The 20,929-nt window shown below is 37.6% G+C and overlaps 4 protein-coding genes across 4 annotated transcripts in view; 3 read left to right on the top strand and 1 right to left on the bottom strand.

The window, feature by feature from the left end:
• The first annotated feature begins 940 nt into the window (after nucleotides 1-940).
• On the top strand, nucleotides 941-3,179 carry LOC143423027 (fatty acyl-CoA reductase 1-like). Its single transcript, XM_076894070.1, has 5 exons — nucleotides 941-1,199; nucleotides 1,454-1,973; nucleotides 2,117-2,309; nucleotides 2,477-2,719; nucleotides 2,815-3,179. Exons 1-5 carry the CDS (start codon nucleotides 951-953, stop codon nucleotides 3,158-3,160), a joined length of 1,551 nt encoding a protein of 516 aa, XP_076750185.1. The 5' UTR covers nucleotides 941-950; the 3' UTR covers nucleotides 3,161-3,179.
• A 1,612-nt stretch (nucleotides 3,180-4,791) lies between these two features.
• On the top strand, nucleotides 4,792-7,737 carry LOC143422653 (fatty acyl-CoA reductase 1-like). Its single transcript, XM_076893455.1, has 6 exons — nucleotides 4,792-5,078; nucleotides 5,540-6,059; nucleotides 6,271-6,463; nucleotides 6,764-7,006; nucleotides 7,212-7,543; nucleotides 7,715-7,737. Exons 1-6 carry the CDS (start codon nucleotides 4,827-4,829, stop codon nucleotides 7,735-7,737), a joined length of 1,563 nt encoding a protein of 520 aa, XP_076749570.1. The 5' UTR covers nucleotides 4,792-4,826.
• A 1,756-nt stretch (nucleotides 7,738-9,493) lies between these two features.
• LOC143423062 (uncharacterized) lies at nucleotides 9,494-12,681 on the top strand. The gene is made up of 5 exons (XM_076894127.1): nucleotides 9,494-9,632; nucleotides 9,712-10,234; nucleotides 10,395-11,335; nucleotides 11,431-11,656; nucleotides 11,845-12,681. Exons 1-5 carry the CDS (start codon nucleotides 9,538-9,540, stop codon nucleotides 12,622-12,624), a joined length of 2,565 nt encoding a protein of 854 aa, XP_076750242.1. The 5' UTR covers nucleotides 9,494-9,537; the 3' UTR covers nucleotides 12,625-12,681.
• A 6,673-nt stretch (nucleotides 12,682-19,354) lies between these two features.
• Nucleotides 19,355-20,929, bottom strand: part of Tara (SERTA domain-containing protein 2 taranis) — a 40,911-nt gene continuing 39,336 nt past the window's right edge. Inside the window, exon 3 of the transcript XR_013101815.1 lies at nucleotides 19,355-20,898. The gene's annotated coding sequence lies outside the window, so the exon portion shown is untranslated. The remainder of the gene's footprint in view (nucleotides 20,899-20,929) is intronic.

Below are 20,929 nucleotides of genomic sequence, written 5' to 3' on the forward strand. Positions count from 1 at the left end.
TCTATTAGGTTCATTTATTGCTAAGAGAAAGAAACTGAGACTCGCTTAGATCGTTTATCGAATTAAAATATAAAAAATATTTATAATAAATTTTGTTATAGTTGATCACGAAATATAGAGATCATGATAAGTAATATTATGAGATATGAAATACTCATTTATCACAGAAAATCCTGTAAAATCGTTCCGAAACAAGAACAAAAAATGAGTACGCATATTTATCATGAATCGTGACCCGTTTAATTGATCTCTTAATTAGGAAGTTAAATTTTCTTCATTTGGCATTTCACCGCGTCACCTACTAAGTTACTATTTCAATTTATTTAATTATTCTTTGTTCCAAAATGTATTTAATAAGTGTTCACTTGTAAGAACATTCTGTCCACACCGAAGGAACATAATAACAACTATTACAAACGATTATGGAATCCTACCAAAGATATTCAATATCATAAAACAAGTATTACCTATTAATTGCATAAAATCTTCTACAACATATTTTAAACAAAATGAAATATCTTTATGTAGACTGTATAGTAAAATGATCAAAAACATTAACTGCACATAAACTAGTACAATTTTAGCAATATCATGTCTTTCTGTCAACATTAGTAACAACATACTTATACATGTAATTAAATAATGAAAATCATTATCATATCATACATAGGTATTATTATAAATCAACGGTACTTTATAAGCGAACCGAAAAGCAGACTGACCATTTTCGAATGTAAATCATTGCTGGACTTAGTTATTATAAGTCTCTTATACAATACCTTCATGGCTTGCCATGTCGTACATGGAACAGTAATTCGAACAAAGTTGTTTGTGCAGAAATATAACACAACATGGAATATTAACAAAAACGAATACCAGTTTGTGATTAACTAAGTGGAAATAGTAGAGACGTATAATTATTACAACGACGAATAGAAAGCTACTTAGAAATGAACGAGGTGTGCGAAAGTTTGAAACTCGACAGTAAGAGTAATTCAAAGAACAATGACAATAGTCAAATTAAAAGGTTCTACGCCGGCAAAGTAATATTGCTCACGGGGTTCACGGGTTTTTTGGGCACCATCATTTTGGAGAAACTATTGCGTACGTGTACTGAAATTGGCAAAATCTATATCATGATTCGAGAGAAAAAGGGTGTAAAAATCGATGAACGTATAAAGAAGTACTTTGAAAATCCTGTAAGTATCACAATATTAGGCGTAATAGAAATGAAAATGAAATCAGTACTTGAATTTAAAAAATGATAGCCTTGTTCAAATCTAAGACATTTCTCAAGTAAAAATTAACATTTGCAACAAAATGTACTAAACCTATACTATTTTAAACAAATGGATTTTTTAAATTACTGCATAGTTGATTTCCAGGTTTAAGAATAAAGAATTTCTGTATGACGCTCGTTAAAGCAAAATATTAATTGATACATTATTTTCAGATATTCAATACACTACGCGATGCCAATCCACATTTCATGCAGAAAGTTGTTCCTTTTCACGGTGACCTTATAGAAATCGACTTAGGTCTCTCGAAAGAGGATCGTCGTTGTTTGATAGAAAATGTAAATATTATAATTCACAACGCCTCGATGGTATACTTTAACGCAAAAGTGTCCAAAATCCTACGAACAAACGTTATTGGCACGCAAAAGATGCTGGAACTAGGGTTGGAATGCCCCCGATTGGAAGCATTTGTGTACGTTTCGACGGCGTACTCGCATCACTACAACAAAACGATCGAGGAAAATTTTTATCCACCACCGGTTGATTTGAAAGTGATTAAGGACATGATACAGGCTGATGAGGAGAACGCAACTGGCCTTAGTCAAACCGCGACAAACGAAATCGTTGGAAAATGGTCCAATTTGTATGCCTTCAGTAAAGCCACCACTGAGGGTTTAGTCGAAACTTTCAGCAGAAAAACATCGCTACCTTGTATAATCTACAGACCTTCCATAAGTATGACGTTCTATATTTTATTTATATTCTTATTGGTTGCTAGAGATATGACTAGCGTTATATCGTTTTTAACCATGGCCTTGGTCACACCGTTGTTAGAATAGAATATACGATGCAAACGTGTAATTTTATTTCTGAAATAGTTATGTTGTCGATGGAAGAACCGATTCCAGGGTGGGTTGGAAATAAAAATGGTCCTATGCAAATGGTTACGTCAAGCACGTTGGGTTTTATGCACATAGTACCGTCATCTATAGATGGTGTTATAGATGTGATTCCAGTTGATTTAGCGACCAATGGTCTTCTAGCACTGATTTGGGATTATGTCGTACATAGGTATTATAGTTCTAATCGTTACAAAAATGCAATGAAATAAATGAACTTCGTTTCTCATTGCTTTAGAATCACGTAACTAAGAAGTTACATTAAACAGCGGACACAAAGACACTTATCTGACAAAACGTTCAATGCGAAACTTTAATCATTTTTATCATTCCATTCAGGCAATCGAAAGAACCACAAGTGTTCAATTATGGATCGTCCGACTGGAATCCATATAGCTATAGAGTAGGATACGAGGCATTTCAAATAGCATGGAAGGAACAGCCACCATTGAAGATGGTATGGTACCCGTTCGTGATCTTTGTTACCAATTTTTATGCGTTTTTGGGCCTTCACGTGCTGTTTCATGTCCTTCCTGCTATTATCGTGGATTTAATCCTTGTTATTCGGAGGAAAAAGCCGTTGTAAGTTTCACCGTAAAAATAGATAATCAAGTGAATCGCTTGAGAAATGATATGTCGTTATATTATCGTTTAAAATTATCCATTTCATGGTATAGAGCGGTGAAAATGTTGTTGCTGCTGGTAAAAAACTACGATGCGTTATTTCGGTTCATAAATGGGAATTGGATCATAAAAACGGATAAACTCAAAAGCATCCAAAATTATATGAATGCTGCCGATTTGAAGGAATTTCCCTTTGATCTGAAAACGGTCGACTGGTACAGATTTTCTACATTATGTATAATTCTTGTCCGACAAATTTTACACGATCCGTTAGAGACGATCCCTGCTGCAAGGAGAAAATATCAGAGATTCATGGTGCTTCATTATATTGTTTGTGGTGTCTTTATATTTTTTATATTATTTTTTTTGTACAGAATAGCATATATTATTTTCAATTAATGAATAGAAAATAATAATTAGCATTAATTGTCTCAAAAAACCTTCCTTTTCAATTTTCAAGAGTAAAAATTATGTTCACGTTATTATTTAATCCTATTAATCAGCAAACTATTAAAGCAAAAACGATCAACGGCTTCTTCTTTTTCGTCGTATTTTCACCGTATTATAGGTAAGAGAGAGAGAAAGATATATAAAAGAGTTATAAGAAAGAGTGAAACAGATGTTGCCGACCCTGCTCTATAGCTTTCTTATATATCTTTCTCTCTCTTACCTCTAAAGCGGAAAATATACTAGAAATTGAAATAAAACTGCTGTGATATACACGAACTACTGAAATATACACGAACTTACAATAAAACTATTGAAGTGTACAATAAATTACAGTAAAATTAATAAACTTACAAAGATCATAGCGTTAACCTTGCGTAGGTATAGTTGTAGTGCAAGTATAAAACAATGTTCGACATATAATGCAAAATAGAATTTCGTAAATAATTACAAAGGTTAAATTATGGCGTGTGATTACATAAACCACACGTGCCACTAGCACCAACTATTTGCAATTTAAATCCAAATTTTTACATATATTCGATTGCTTTTATACATTCAGAGCTTAAGGTGATGCTTGCGGTTGGGAAAAGTTTTATGGTCAAATTAATAATTAACCAATTAAGGCATTTACTTTCGTTTAAGAAATAACATACTTAGGAAACGTAAAATTTTTCGATTAATAAGTATAAAACAGTGGCATGCAGTCCATGGAAGCTGTGGAACGACCGCTTGTATTTTCTAAAACATAAATAATAAATGCAAATTGTCCGATTATTTTTGTCAGAATATTTGTGGTATTTATTTTAGAATAAAAATAAATAAACTATTTATTTTTGTCATTTTGATGGACTCACAACTTTCCTATCAGAAAATGTCACAGCACGCCACTGATATAAAACAACTATAAGAATCCCGGGTTAATGCTTATTACCTCTATAAATATGAGTGAGATAGAGATCGTAATTTTTAGATCACGGATTGCATAGGGGTGGCGAATCTGAATGCACAGATCTCTGTGTACCTCTTCACATCAAACGTGAAACGTGGAAGAATGTAAAGAAATCTGAGTTCAAGGTAGTCAAGTGTGGCGCAATCATTGTCTCAAATGCAACAATACGTCTGTATTTTTGTATAAACCATATATATTATAGTGTCCGCGAACTTTGCCCGTATGTGAACTTATACAATTTCCGCAATCTACCTGCGTAAATAAGCCGTTCTTGACGTTAATCAAGACATTGTCGATGTCTTTCTACCAACGTCAGCAATGGTTTATTTATGCGGATAAATTTGTGAAAATCATCGACAAGTCACACTCTTTTAATTCTAGACGAGCGGTGCTTTATAAACGGCTTATAAATTAGAACATTTACATTTGCCGGTGTACAAGTGTCCGTCGAACAATTGTGTTCTATGTGAATCGGTGCGTCAGCCTAGCGCTGAACTTCAGTTTGCCGGACGAAGAAAACTGACTCGTACGATAGTTGCTCGTGTAAACAAATAACGAAAGTTTGTATTCGAAAATATGAAACACTGATTGAAAGTATAATAACTACCAAGTGAAGGTAATCGTATTATATAATCGTTACAAGGAAGAACAGGGAGCTATTTAAAAATGAACGAGATGGAGAAGAATTTGAAATTCCCCGATGAGAGTAGTAATTTGGGAAACAATGAAGATAGTCAAATTCGAAAGTATTACGCCGGCAAAGTAATACTGCTGACGGGGTTCACGGGTTTTTTGGGCACCATCATTTTGGAGAAACTCCTACGCACGTGTACCGAAGTCACCAGAATTTATGTCATGATTCGGGAGAAGAGGGGTATGGCAATCGAGGAACGGCTGAGCAAATACTTTAAAAATACCGTACGTATCGCAATATCAAGAACCATAATCGTCAGAAGTCGGTAGAAAATTAGAACTCCTCCTATGCAAGTAAAAATCATCCCTTAAATTTATAGGAAAGATGTACCTTTCAAATACCGTTTACACGAATGAATTAGGTTTTTGAAAGATGTTTCGCCATCAGAACGTAGTCTCGACGATATTTCACTAAACACGTTCTTAACCCTTAAGTATTAGGGATGTTCTGAAACCTCGAGAGCCATTCTCTTCTCGTTGAACGTGGATATCATCAAGCAAACAAACACGTACCGCATATCTTTTCTAAGCTGTTACTGCACGAAACAAAATTAGTATAAGAGTATTTAGATTTAGAATTTCCGATACTTTTAAATGGACGTCAATCCTCGAATTTAAAACCAGCAACTTACTATCGTAAAATTTCATCGGACGATTCCTTATCGAATTGAAATTCGCATTTTCAGATATTCGATAAATTGCGGGAAGCGAATCCAAACTTTATGGAGAAAGTAGTGCCCATTTACGGTGATCTTCAAAAAGCCGATTTAGGCTTCTCGCCGGAGATTCGACGGAATATAGTTGAGACCGTGAACATAATAATTCATAACGCGTCGATGGTGTACTTCGAAGCGAAAATATCCTGTCTTTTACGGATAAACGTTATCGGTACGCAAAAGATGCTCGAGCTGGGATTGGAGTGCTCTCATTTGGAGGTATTCACGTACGTTTCGACGGCATACTCGCATCACTACGTCAAGACGATCGAGGAAATTTTTTATCCACCACCGGTTTATTTGGACGTGATCGAGGACATGATACGAGCCGACGAAGAGAACGAAACTGGGCTTAGCAAGACAGTGGTCGACGCAATCGTTGGAAAATGGACTAACATATACGCCTTCAGCAAAGCCATGGCCGAGCATGTCGTAGAAAGATTTAGTAGGAAAACATCGCTTCCTTGCATTGTTTATAGGCCCTCGATAAGTACGTTGATTACCTTTCATTTACATTTTAATATTTGAATAAACTTTCGCCGCGTCCTCCACGTGTTACTCTGTTAACACGCGATAAAGACGATGTGCTTTAATAGTTAACAGAAGTTTGTCTTTTTTGCCATTTTCCGCTATTTTTCAGCACATCGTTAGTTACTCTGTCATCGAGATTCACTTTAATAAAAAATTAATTATTTAAACAGTTGTACCGTCGTACAAAGAACCGGTTCCCCAATGGGTCGGAAACCAAAACGGGCCCATAAAAATAATGCTATCAATCTCACTGGGCATATTGCACGTTGTGCACGCCCGCAGTACCTGTCGCCTAGACACGGTTCCGGTTGACATGGCGACTAACAGTCTATTGGCAATAATCCACAACTATGCCGTGAATAGGTACCTTAATTCTCTTTCGTATCAAGTATGCAACGAAATTCTGAAGATATTATTGATAGTAGAATGAATGAGAAAACTGTTCGTGTGCACCGTTTAAATCGCAGCACAGCTTTAACATTTATAATTCAGCCAAAACGGAAAGGAAATTTACAAATTATTGATTGCGCGACATCGAACCGAAACAAAGTTCGCCGTAGAATCCGTCCTCTTTAAAGAACTTCAATATTTCGTTGCGCCGTTTTTAAATTTGCCTAATAAAACATTCAAAGCAGAGCATAATTATTGTGTCGTTCCACTCAGGGAATCGAACGAGCCACAGGTATACAATTACGCATCGTCCGACTGGAATCCTGTCAACTTAAAGATGATATACGAGGGATATTCGACAGTGGCAGAGAAGTATCCGTCGCAAAAAATAGTCTGGTACCCATTTGCGTTCTTCGTAACCAATTTCTTCGTGTTTGTTGTTCTTCACACCTTATTCCACGTTATTCCTGGTATGCTCGTTGATTTGTACCTTATCATCCAAGGGAAAAGCGCAGTGTAAGTTCGTTTAGAAACAAACATGAAATAATTATTAGTAAGTAAGAGTTCGTATTAATTTGGACAACTTCGAACGATGCAATTATACCCTCGAGGTGCTTAAAGATACACTGGATTGGCCCGAGAGGATTATTATCAGTCAGAAGCAAGTTGCGCGTAATTTTGTTTGTAGCTGCTAGTTTATATTCTTTTTCTTCTTTTTCAGAGCAATGAAAGTACTATTCGCGTTAGCGAAAAACCACCATGTACTACTTCGCTTCATGAACGGCGATTGGACCATAAAAGCGGATAAAATAAGACATATAAAAGATAATATGACCGCCGCCGACTCGAATCAATTCCTACTTGATTTGGGCCTAATCAATTGGTACGAAGAGATAAGATGGGGTTTGCTTATCACTTGTCGAGAGGCTGTAAAGGATCCCATCGAGACGCTCCCCGCCGCGAGGAGAAAGTATCAAAGATTGAAGATAGCGCATTACACATCTTGCAGTTTAATTGTGATCCTTTTCTTGTACTATCTCTACAGATTGACAGGTAACATTTTCTCGACTTCAGTTTAAGGAATCGTTTGGATGATTCCTTGAGACCGATCTCTTCTCACTCTTGTGAGATTTCAAGTCTGTCTGCTGTTCTGTCGGCGCGATGTCGGCGAACAATCGATTCGTTGTTTCACTCCTGTAAAATTAAATTGATGGATAAAAACAGGTCGTTGCGTCGAATTTTACTAGGTAAAGAATCATATCTTATGGTTTCTTTACGTCCCACCGCTGAAGCTATATTACCTGCTGCCACAATTCTATGGTAATTAAGCTTAACTTTGAACAAAGTCTTTCACGAGCGTCGATTATTTAATATAACCGATACGGAAAGCAGAAATGTATAAGAATATCCAATTGACCCATTAATAATACGCTATGTGAAAATCGCGTTATGGAAGGGTCTACTGTATGCATATGTAAATGAAATAAACTTCGATTTTAACCGCAGACTTGACTTTATTAAAAAAAAAAGATAGAAGCATTAAAGAAATATAAAGATAACGCGATGGCAGATGTTCGTCCAGAAATCGAGAGTCATCGTTACAACCTTCATTTTAATAATTCATACTCGCATCAAATACATTTTACAATAATTTTAAATTAATATTTCCAGGAAATGAATATATTATCCGCGTGAGGTACGGTCATTAATACATATTCTGTTGGCAAAATGAAAAGAGTTCACGATCCAAATTATATTTTCACGACAACTTTATACCTAACTGTAGGTATAGTTTCTCATGTAAAAGTCTCTGTTCGTTATTTACAATTATAATTATAGGAAGCGTTAAACAATGGTATTATTCAATGCAAATCGGTTACGATTGACCTATTGATAGAAGAAACGTTCAATAATGGTGAATTCGGTATCATGAATGGACGAAGTTCAAGACAGTAGTTCCGCGATTATAATATAAGAGAACCAATATCTAGAGATTTACAATTTTGCAATTATTTTATATTTTCCAAAGTGGATCCTATACTGTGGTCTCTTAATTCCTAGAGATCCCTTTGGTTTCGTTAGGCGATAACTCCATGATTTGAGAATTCATTCTATCATTTATTTTTGGTATTGAGGGGCTTGCTATTGATCGCTTCAAAATTTTATTGTAAATCGATTAAGACATTAATTCGCAGATACAGGTTTAAAATAATTGCAACTGGAAGCAACTAGTACTTGATAGTAAGATAAGCAAATCTTATAATAATTATGTACACATTAATTAAGAATTTAATTGCTATTGTTCACTAATATGTCCATCATCGTTTTTTATACTGTGTATTAACACGTGGATAAGCGTTAAACACATCAGATGTTTCTGTTTTCAAACAAGCGCAAGGTTTATACTATCTTAATTATATACTCGTAGCACGATCATCTATAATGAAATTGTAAAAAATTCATTAAATAATTTGGATAAAATGTTCAATTCTCATGACTAAATTGTATAATATAAAACATTAGATTTTTTATCAAATTGATGAGTTTAATCTAATCTTGCATTTTGTGGCGGTCACGCTACAACCAAAGTTCTTGAAGTAATTCAAACAAAATTAAAAAGACCACACAGCAAATTACCATTCGTCGTAAAGAAATAATCCTCTACCTACCAGAATCGTTTGAAACGAAATGAAACTAAATAGGGTAGATCTCTACTAAATAGGTTTTTGTATGTGCTAGAGTGAAACTGAACAAGGTAGATCCCTACTTTCGTCAAAAATGATCGCATGGTGCAGCACTTGCCATGGGACAACTTAATCCTGGAGACGAACATACTCTTTCTACTTGCAAATTCCATGTTTAATCAATGTTTGGATCGTATTTTCTTTTCGTAATTACGGGGACAAAATAGATTTATTATTCTGCTCGATTTATAATTATTCGAAAGACCTCTACTTCATGTCTAGCTACATTCATACGAATAAAACAAAAAGGAGTAAAGAAGTAGGACTTGTTATAGATTCTGAACTAAAATATTCAACATAAAAATGACAATAGTGTGCGCTGTAAAAAATTGTAAATACTCCACGGATAACGAAGATTCGAAGCATATCATGTTTATTAATTTTCCAAACGATGATTTGTAAGTAATGACAAATTTTATATTACAAAGATTAAATATTTCATCTTTATTGACTTACAAAACATTTATTCTATGACAGTTCAAAAATATGGGCACACCACTGCGGCAGGTCAGATCTTCTGATGAAATCTAACGAAGAGCTACACTCAAATTACTATATATGCTCTCATCACATAGAGGATCGTTATTATATTAGTAAAACAGATCCTGTACTGATTGATCAAAATGCGATCCCAACATTATTTGACTCGCAAAATATCATTGAAAAGAATTCAAACAGTACCTATAACAGAAATGAATGTACAGAAATAGATGACAATGTTGTATCATCATATTGTATCAATAATAAATTTTCACATTCATGCAGAATATGTGGTGAGCCACCTTTGAATAGCATAAACATATTCTCACCAAAAGGAGTAACATTAAAGCTAAAAGAAAAGATTAGTTTACATCTGCCAATCACAATTGATGCGGAAGATTTAATGCCAAAAAAATTATGCACTAATTGTTACAGTAAATTAGAAATTGCTCATTCACTGGCTATAATTTCTCTAAGGACAGACATGAGACTGAAGAAATTTTTAAACATTGATGATAAGGTAAATATTGTATAGAGAAAATTAAAATAAAAGTAAATTATAGGTAACATTAAAGAGTAATGAAAGAGCAACACTCACATAAAAGACTTACAATAAAACATAGATATGACAAATGGTATGCATCTTAATACTAAAAGTAAATTAATGTTTTCTTTTTCAGTTAAGTTATGATGAGAGATATAGTAATATGGTGGAAAAATGTTCCAGAGAAATAGATAAGATAATGAATATTAGCAAAGCTTCTAAAACTACATCCACGGAGTTATCATCTAACAAAACTGAAGAAATTTCTATAAATCAAGAAATGATTCAAAAATTTGGGCACTTTGAAAATACACATGAGAATCTCATTGAAACACCTAGTAAAGAAAGTAAAGGAGATGAATATATAGCAAGTAGAACAAGGAATTATCCAGCTAATGAATTAACAAATAATGAAATACAATGTATCCATTGCAAAGGTACATTTAAAACTCAAGAAATATTTGAAGCTCACAAAATACTGTGTGATGAAGGGGAAATAAAAATACAGAAAGTAAGTGAAACCAAAAGTAATAAGAGTGGTGAGGAGGCTAATAATGTAACAGTACTGAACTTCCAATTTGTTACAAAATCTTGTAGTATTTGTCATGAACATTTTGGAAGTGAGGAACATTTTGCTGAGCATAAACTTACACATTGTAAGTTTCGGCAAGAACAACTTTTAAACGTTTCTAATAAAAGAATTGAAAATGAAGAGTCGTGTAACGTTTGTAAAGATCCCCACATCGTCAATAATATTGCACCAACAGAGAGTAATAAAAGATGCGGTCACTGTGATTTAGTTTATAATACCAAAAAAGAACTTCTAAATCACATTACAGAATGCCATAGAGGTGAACTCCTATTTAAGTGTATTACGTGCGATAAGTCTTACGAGAAGTGGTCTAGTTTAGATGTACACGAAGCCACTCACAGAATAGATAAGCCTTATTTGTGCGATTTATGCGGGAAAAGTTTCAAACATTCAAATAATCTGCGCGGTCATAAAAGAACTCACTTGGATGATTCGAGGAAGAAACGGCACGTTTGCGAAATTTGTGGAACCGCGTTCAGATCTAGGTAGGCACTTTTTGGCGGTGAATTATGATCGAGTCAACGAAAGTATAAGTTTTTTATAAGTAAAGAGATATTTCTTTTGTTTCTACGTAACTCAGATTTCATTTGGGAGAGCATATGAACCAACACAACGGAAGGAAACCATACTCCTGCGAGACATGTGGCAAAGCATTTTATAAAAGAATACAACTGAGACAGCATAAACTATCTCATGGTTCGAATAAACATGTCTGCCCAATATGCAGTACCGCTTTTAATCGTAAAGGAAACATGAACGCGCACCTTAAACGACATAACAACGGAAACGATGCGTACACGTGTAGCGTAAGTGTTACAGTGAAACAAACAATTTAATTCTTCGGATCCCATCGATGCACACTGCACCTCCCGACCGAAACCTACTCAGTGCGTTACAAAAAACTACATTCAAGAGTCAAATCCTCGATTACAACCTCAGTCCTAAAAAGAAAAACCCTGTTAAAATACGTACGAACCGTTCTTCCTATTTCTAGGTGTGCATGCATAAATGTAAATCCATGAGCGAGTTGAAGCTGCATAGGAAAGTACACACGGAGGAAGACATTATCGAAAGCATACGGAAGAAGAGCCTGAACAAAACGATATGGCAATGTAAAACCTGCAATCGAGTATGTTCTACGCGATCTGTGCTACTAAATCATGAACGCATACATAACGAAGAGAGACTGGGCGTTGAGTGCAATATTTGTGGAAAGAAATTGGCGGGCAAAAATTCCTTGACGTATCATCGAAACTCGATTCACTCATCAGTGAGACCGCACATGTGCCAATACTGCGGAGTGTCGTTCGTGTCCAAAGAGGCATGGCTGGTACACGAAAGGGTGCACACTGGAGAACGCCCTTACGTTTGCAAAATATGCAAAAGGGGATACAAGTACTCGAGCAATCTCAACCAACACACGAAGACTCATTCAGGGCTTAAACCTTATAGATGCAACCACTGCAACAAAAGGTTCACGCGGAAAGGAGCCCTCAATGTGCACGAGAGGATACACACCGGTGAAAAACCGTTCACCTGTGTAACTTGTGGCAGAACATTCTCGCAGAAGAATGACATGATCAAGCACACCAGAACCCACGTCGCGAAATCATTGCGTTGCGAACAGTGCGACGAAGTTTTCGCGAAGAAAAAAGATATCCTGAAGCACATGGAGTCCCACGAACTCAACGATCCTACGACACAGGAGTATGTAGAAGTGCAACAAGAAATCACACCGTACACTATGGATATACTCTGTTCTCAATTTGAATAATTATTTTCTACATAAAAGAAAATAATAGCTAGATAATAAATGAAAGAAATCCGATTAAATATGTAAATTTGATCTCTTATATAGGTAATTATTTTTAGACGTGGAGGGCAGCAAATTTCACAAAAACTTCTCTATTCACTAAGCTTTCTGATGATATAATCAGATTTTTATTCCGTCGCACAGAAGCAAAGAAATTTTGTGTGAAATGTTGAAATCTGCTGGTGAACGGAGAAGTCGGATAAATTATATCTCCCGCATTAGATGTAGGAGAGAGAAACATATACTCAAGAACTACTAGCATCATCTCTTGGAGGAGCGCTGAAACTATTCGGTCATTAGTTTCAGTACTTTCCGCAGAGATGGCGCAAGTGTTTCAGTAGTTCACTTCGCTGTCGATAACGCTGAGCGACCAGTTTGAGCACTTTTCACAGAGATGGCGCCAGGGGTTCGACAGCAGGGTGGGCAACATCTGTCTCACTCTTTCCTATAGCTTTCTTATATATCTTTCTCTCTCTTACCTCTAATGCGGGAGATATAATTTATCCGACTTCTCCGTTCACCAGCAAGTTTCAACATTTCACAGAAAATTTCTTTGCTTCCGTGTGACGAAATAAAAAACTGATTATATCATCGGAAAGCTTAGTGAATAATGAATTTTGTGTGAAATTTGCTGCCCTTCGCGTCTAAAAATAATTACCTAAATAGGAAATCAAAGTTTTCGCAATTTACTAATTTTGCCTCCCGAGATAAGCTTAAACTTTGATTGCTTTATCTTCAGGAAAGTAAATACTATTTTTCTTTCGATATTCATTAGTTGGATTTTTATATTTTATGCAGACGTGTCAGAAACTTATAGGAGAATTGTATCCAACAATTAAGTTATTCAAGTCCGGCATTTAATATCAGCCGTCCAGGTGTCTGCCGTAAAACATCACGAAGTTGCATTGCTTCATGATAACATGACAGAATGTACTGTTGTTAAGGCAGCATGATCTCTTCGACGCTCGTTTTCGAAATGGAGTCAAAGTCCCCTGGGTTGAACTTTTTTATGTGCATCTTGTAACGTCATCCGGAAATACCCGTATAGATATAATTCCAGTTTGATTTCTGTGGTAACAATTTGCTGGCAGTGATCTGGGACTACGTTTTGGGGGGATAGGTACAGATTTATGATCGTTATTGAAATAACATATCTAGTTTTGTGCTGCTTATAGGTATACAAGTGAAACCTAACGAAGTTTCGGTTGTTTTATCATTCTACTCAGTACAATCGAATAAACCACCGATATATAATTATGCATCATCCGAATGGAGTTCCATTATCTTCGGAGTAATGTAAGATGCATTTTCAAGAGCAATTGTCAAATTACCAGCAATCCCTGTGCGGTGGGGATCAAAATACACCCACAGTATCCTCTGCTTGTCGTAAGAGGCGACTAATAGAGGGAGGAAATGGTTGACGAAGATGTAGGAAAGAGTAACGAATTTTAGTTAAGAAGAAGAACAATGTATGCAAGGATATTAAATGCGAAATGTGTGTATGTAGGGATGCGTAGAAAAGAAAAAAAGATAGGAAGTCAAAACGCGTAGCGCTCTGTTCGCAAACGCTATCTCCTGGCTATAAAAGACTAATTTGTAAAACCAGTAGAGAATAATAAACCGTGAACCGTGAATTGCCAGCAATAGATATTGTCTGGTACCCCTTCGTGGTCTACAGCGACAACTTTTACATTTTTGTTACTCTTCACACGCTGTATCGCGTGTTCCATCCCGCTATGCTCGGCGTCGATTTAATTCGTATCGCCCAAAGGAAAAAGGCGAATTAAGTTAAAAGTAGATTCCTTCAAGTATTATTCGAATGAATATTTAAAAATTGTGCATTTCCTTTTATAGTGCGCTAAGTATATCGCTGAAACCAGGGAAAGCTTCTGTATGTTACATCACTTCACTTATAGCGTATGAACAATATCGATTTTTTAAGGATCTCAGTTTGACTTAGAAAAACTCGATTGGTGTAAACACGTGACATTACATCTGAATCCAACTCGAAACATAGACCAGACACGGTTCCTGCCGCAAAGAGGAAGTATCGAAGATTAATGGTTCTACATTACACTGTTTGTGGTTCATTTATACTCCCTTCACTTTTTCTTCTCTATGAAGTAATGTGCAACTTTCTCTGAAATGTTTTCTGCAAATAACATTTACTTTGCAATAACTTTCGTAGGAACATACGAGTATGACTCACAGGCCAGAGGATTGATGGAATAGAAAATATCACAACACTATTATTATATATAGAATAATACTCTTTATTGTTTTTGATAGTTTTTGTTGTTGTTGTTGTCCATATCGTGCGTTATTCTCTTACGATTCCTCAGGTTAATTGTTTTTTTTTTTGTTGCGCTGCATTTGTTGCCTCCACACATTCTCTGTTGCTGCTTGCTCTTTCTTTGCTGCTTGATATTTTGGTAAAACGGTATGCGATACAACGTCACAACTTTTTCAAACAAAACTCGAGAAACAAACGAAGAAAAACAAAAGAGAACGCAAACGTGTCCAACCACTCGAGAACCGTGCATCTCTCGTGACGTACGTATACGCGGACCACTTACGACTAGAGTAATTGCGAGTCATGCTTCTTTTCTTTCTTTAATTTTGCTTCTGTTTGTTTTTATACCAATTAGCAAATGCGTCTGCGGGGTTAACGAGTCGCAAACGCGCGTTAAATCGACAACCGTGTCCCGAGCCCTATTCTTCGACTTCATTTCGAATCGATCGATCCTGGACAACGCACAACTTTTGCCCCGACATTCTCCGATAAGACATTTTCGCTGGTTCTCATTCCTTAGCATATTTTCATTCGTTTTAGACACGCGGTCCTGCGACACGATACGGACTACAGTCGAGTGATCGGCACACGTCCTAGTAGATACAGTCGTGCATCTTAAAATTTGTCCTAGCTCTATTAAAATTGCCGCACACGCGGCTCGTACGGCGAACGTAACCCATGAAGACGCATCGATTCAAGGCGACCAGCGGGGCTAATTAATTTCGAGCAAGCTATCGATCGACGCGATCGCAGAGAAACATTTGTTGATAAAATCGCTTCTGGCTGAGTGGGTGATGATCTCTCGATAATCGTTTTTCTATTATCGACTCGCCTCGGAATCGTACGTCCCTCGGGAGCGTGCATTCGCTTCACGTGCCCGGCGCGATTTCGATGCAACTTCGTGTTTTCTTCATCTCTTTCTCTCTCTCTCTCTCTCTCTCTCTCTCTCTCTTTCTCCCTTCCTCTCTCTCTCTCTCGCTCTCTCTCTCTCTCCCTCTCTCTCTCGCGTGTCATCATTTTTATGTTCTTTTTTTTCTTTTTTTTTCTTTTTTTCATTTTTTTTTTGTAATTAATTAACTCTGTCTTTCTGTAACCGTCTTCTCCGCGCTACTATTTACAATGTACAGTGTCGTGTGTTCTTTCCTTCTGTCCTAGGTTCGCGGTCACGACGGGACTCCCGTAAGCTCTCCGAGAGATAGTTCCGGGTCTAACTAATCATTCGCCACTCGTCCTCGTATCCTCTCGTTTTGTTTTCCGGCAATGATACTACTACTCGCACCCGACACGAGGTTGTACGGTCTCGTTCAATCGCGTTCGTCGAATGAACGGAACCGTCTGGACGCGTCCATTAAGGCGTTCAACTGAATACCATCGATATTAATAATAATAATAACGCTAATAGTAATAATAGTAATTCGTACAAAAAAGAAAAAAAGGTTGTAGATTCGAGGACGTTGTTGCGTTCGCCAGGCTGCCCACGCGAGTGCTGTCGCCGCTGATTCCTTCCAGCTTGACCGAGCAAAAGTGGCACCGTTCAGACAGTTTGGAGTAGAAAAAGTGAAAGATGGGAAATTTTTTAACGTCAACTATCGATCGCAACCAATTAAATCGATAATGCCAATCGGAAGTAAACGTTCTAGCAGACAAAAAAAAAAGAAAAATGCTATATATGCAACGTTAGAATGATACGGGAATTACGGTACCAGCCTTGTTTCAGCTTGCTTGTAATTCTAATTCTTGGTTATTTATCATGGTAATAGGAACTTAATCGTACATCTTCGCGGCAGCCCGATTCAATTAACTCTTCATAGGACAATAAAATTTACACACTCTCTCTTTCTCTCTCTCTCTCCCTCGTTTATCTTCGAAATAATATCAATTATAATAGATGTAACAAAAAACGTACGTATTGCTCAATTATTTCGCGCTAATTAACGAACGGGCGGGCTGAAGGATTGCCGAACTTCTCGACCGACCGTGAGTATAAATAATTTGTAAAAAAAAAAAGAAAGGAAAAACAAAAAACGTTTCACCTATCAAACTTCTGTCCCGTAAGGAGTTAAGAGACGCGATCTTGCGGGACTATCGCCTCCATCTTCGCGTTGTCCTTCATTTCTGTTACGCGCAACCGATCCCTCCATCGAGGATGGAAAATTTTACGTGTGTAAAACAAATGCGAACGCGTCTGTGGTGATCGTACGATTATCTACATTCGATGGCGTATACACGAAAGCAACTTGGAAGAGCGTACATGGAAATCGGATGACGGTAACAGAATGACAAGAAGGACGCGATATCCTCCGCGATACATCGCGTGTTGCGGGTTTTAAGAAACGGAATTTGAATGGAAATCGTTCTGTGGGCCAGCCGCGAATCACAGCGACATCGTCCGTACGGCAACGAGATTGCGCGAGTCCCCGCCACCGCTTTGTATATCACTTACCGTGGTAAATATATATATATATGTATATATATATTTATATTTATATATATAATCTTATATATATAATTCTTGTTTATATATAATATATAATAATATCTTATATGTATATTTTCTTCACATTATACCTATTATATCATCTTTTATTTCCGCTTAAACGTACTTCTGCGCGTGTGCTATTTATACTATTTACAATGTATCCATCCATCTTTTCTTTCTTTTCTTTTTTTTTCATTTTCCTCGTTTAAATCGTAGTCCCCGAAGAAGTGTTCATTACACACCCATTTCTTTCTTTCACGTTTACGTTATAATACGCGCGCAATGCCGAGGCACACGCGTATCTAGAACTCATCTGTCGTTCTCTCGCACGGTTACGTTTTCCAAATTGCATCCACACGTGATCCAACAACGAACTCGCCCTCCTCTCGATACAAATTCGCAGGTGCTTCGTCGGTACCGTGCGTGTACGAGCGTGCATCGTGGCGTTTCGCCTCTGCTGTGCTAATACGCGTTTTAACAAGGCGAACGTACGTTCGTGTAAAAAGTACGAAATTGTATCGTCGCGAACACGGTGTACGACATCCCATTTGACAAACGGCTCGAGCAATTTTTGTTTACGGAAAATATCGACCGTGGGACATGAGTATTTCTTTCTATAGATACGCTGTTACGTTCCTTCCTCTCTGTATCAGGAAAATTCGATACGTCGGTCATTAGACTTTCTCTTCCATTTGAAAACTCGATTGGCGAGTTGATTTGATTGAAAAGAAAAAAAAAAAATTTGAGGCCGCCATCTCTGTGTCACGATTCAGGAAAACACGAAATGGCACACTTGCGAGACGCATCAACGCGATGGACGAATTTTTTAACAATCTAACGTACGCTGAGTGCGCCTCGCGTGTGCCATGTGCTTTAACGTTCCACGCTGTTTCATTGGTACACCATGCAAGAAAACAACATTGAATTTTCTAAAAACGCCCCGTACATTTGCATCGAGCGCGTATATAATTATATTTTATACAACGTTTCGTTCGTGCGCGTGTATGTGTGTTTGTGTGTGTGTGTGTGTGTATGTGTGTCCATGTTTGAGTATGATTCGAGTTCAGTGTTCTAACACTTTCGCGCGGCCATAGGTAGAATCGTACATAGAACTCGAATGACATGCACGCCTGTGAAACACGGTAAGAATGTCTCCCTTTGTCTTTTATACGATTGATCAAATGAAACTTTGCTATCTTTTTCGTTGCAACAGTTTCCTATTAACTTTCGTTAATGTTACGCCAATAACATTTTACTGAAACGTAATCGTACTAAAAATAGTAAGGAACGTACAGAGTGCAACGTGTGATCAAACGTAGTGAAATACGTTGTTCAGAAAATGGAGCTGTTCTTGGTAATGGTTTCAAGGCTCGCAGATCATCGAAGATCAATGTACATACGTACTTTCCCTAAATTCTCCACATCTTTAAAGTAATATTGCTCGTTGTTTTGTACGAAATGAGGAAAGAACGAATATAAATTGAAAAGACTATAGGCGGGGCCAGTGCAACAGAAATAAGAGTGCGACGACATCAAATCGAACACGAGAAGAATGATGGCGCGTAGATGAGAGAAAAATCGGAGACACTGAAGTTGTTAGTATGACGATAGAGAAAAGAAAAATGTGAGAGAGGTACAACAAAATGAAAACAACCAAGAGAATTCATGGTTCGCGTTAACAATTATTAGATTTAGCACGTAGTGTATACCTATATACATCGAAGTATCTAGTGTATTCTCTGATATACAAACGTATCATTTGTTTCTCTGTATACAAATGTCAACGTGTATGTACGTATGTTGTCTGTCTCTCAGTGTGCTTGCTTGTCAGTGTACGTGTATACACATATCGGCTTAACATTCAATTAATTATAGTTTAAATGAACTCGAATTATTACCGGTAGAGCTTCCTTTTCTCGTTTTCCCCCTCGCTTCCTTCACTCGCATAAGTAATCAGTCGATTTATAAATTATTTATATCGCTTTATCATTCGTTAGACTCGCATTTAAAACGCTTAACTTCGATTTAAGTATAGCTGCTCTCTTGGGTTCAGTTAAATGGACGTTGAGGACGAGATCGCGCCCGGATCGCCGTTCCTCTTCGTGAAGTGCGTCTCGTCGAGTTTTATTTTACTTCTCTTTTCTTTCTTTCTTTTTTTTCTTTTTTTTTCTTCTTTTCCCTCGATTATCTCTCCGTTTCACACCCCAAGTGAATTATTGGTCGCCTTCGTTCTCTGCTCGTCGGCCACTCTATTTTACAATAGTATTATGGTACATATTATTAACGGGAGATCAGTAGCGCACAGTGGCCTCCGTGCGACGACACGAAGGGGGACCGATATTTTATCCCGATCTCTAAAATGCAGGTACATTTGTTAGCATCGTGCGCCAGAACACGATACGCGTCTTGTCCAACGTATTTCCATTCACGATTACATGGTGTCGTCACCCCTCCCCTGCACATCCTCCGGCCTACGGCGATTCTCGGGATGGTACCGTCCCATTAAAATCCACCAACTCGGGGGGAACGAGCATGATACGTATCTACATCTAACACCTCGTCGCATCGAGTGGCAACGATGGAAATACGCTCGACCGCGGTGTGTCCTGTTCACGACGTCAGGACGTATCTAGACTCCTCGACGAAGACTGCAGGCGATCCGTGCGAATTTGCGCGCATGGCTCTCTGTATATGCAGAATTAAGCACCAGGGTGTGATCGTCCTAGCACCATATCGACATTTCTGTGCACGAACCTATATTTCTGATGTACGTAACATGCGTGGGCGTGTATTGTCCGAGTGTAGGTATGTATGCATTCGTGTGGATGTGTACGCGTGTATCATTGTACAGTATAGGCCACGGCGGTTATGTCTTACGCGTGTAGTGTATCGTTAAATGTGTCAAGGTGTATGGCATTATTTAATTGCCGCCTGGATACTTCATTTTAATCCAATGAGGAAACATCGATCGATGATGACGGACACTTCCGATTCGATTGGCTGTCGCGATCGACGCCGGGACATCGCCGAAGAGTTCTCAACGTCGGCCAGCTAGGCAAGCGATACCGTGTTAATTGAATAACATTACAAAAAAAAAAAAAAAAAAAAAAGAAGTAGGAGGGGTAGGACGTAGAAACGTAGAAAGGAGAAGAGGAACGCTTTTCTGTCGAATATACCACATGCGTACATATGTAGGTCTGTCAGGTTTCATGTCGTTGTCATCATTGTTTTAGTGAGTTCAAGAGGAGGAGGCTACACACACATTCTATAACTCATCTACCGTATCGCAGGCCCGGGGGCATGAACGTTGAAATCTCTGAGACTCTCTCTCACTCTCTCCCTCTCTCTCTTTCCAGCTCTCCCCCCTCCCCTTTCTCCCTCAATCTCTTTTCTGACGTGCCGGTGGCGACATTTTCGAGCAACTTGGGAACTTATACGTGTGCCGTTGAATTCGCAGGTGCAGCTGCAAAAACAGATCGTTTCGATATAGTATG

The sequence above is a fragment of the Xylocopa sonorina genome, chromosome 4, assembly GCF_050948175.1.
Source record: "Xylocopa sonorina isolate GNS202 chromosome 4, iyXylSono1_principal, whole genome shotgun sequence".
Classification (NCBI taxonomy): Eukaryota; Metazoa; Arthropoda; class Insecta; order Hymenoptera; family Apidae; genus Xylocopa; species Xylocopa sonorina.

Coding starts and splice junctions, on each gene's coding strand:
- LOC143422653 (XM_076893455.1), top strand. CDS start 4,827: ATGAACGAGATGGAGAAGAATTTGAAATTCCCCGATGAGAGTAGTAAT. Junction 5,079..5,539: donor GCAAATACTTTAAAAATACC/GTACGTATCGCA, acceptor TCGCATTTTCAG/ATATTCGATAAATTGCGGGA. Junction 6,060..6,270: donor TGTTTATAGGCCCTCGATAA/GTACGTTGATTA, acceptor TTATTTAAACAG/TTGTACCGTCGTACAAAGAA.
- LOC143423027 (XM_076894070.1), top strand. CDS start 951: ATGAACGAGGTGTGCGAAAGTTTGAAACTCGACAGTAAGAGTAATTCA. Junction 1,200..1,453: donor AGAAGTACTTTGAAAATCCT/GTAAGTATCACA, acceptor CATTATTTTCAG/ATATTCAATACACTACGCGA. Junction 2,310..2,476: donor TGGGATTATGTCGTACATAG/GTATTATAGTTC, acceptor CATTCCATTCAG/GCAATCGAAAGAACCACAAG.
- LOC143423062 (XM_076894127.1), top strand. CDS start 9,538: ATGACAATAGTGTGCGCTGTAAAAAATTGTAAATACTCCACGGATAAC. Junction 10,235..10,394: donor TTTTAAACATTGATGATAAG/GTAAATATTGTA, acceptor TTTCTTTTTCAG/TTAAGTTATGATGAGAGATA. Junction 11,336..11,430: donor GGAACCGCGTTCAGATCTAG/GTAGGCACTTTT, acceptor TACGTAACTCAG/ATTTCATTTGGGAGAGCATA.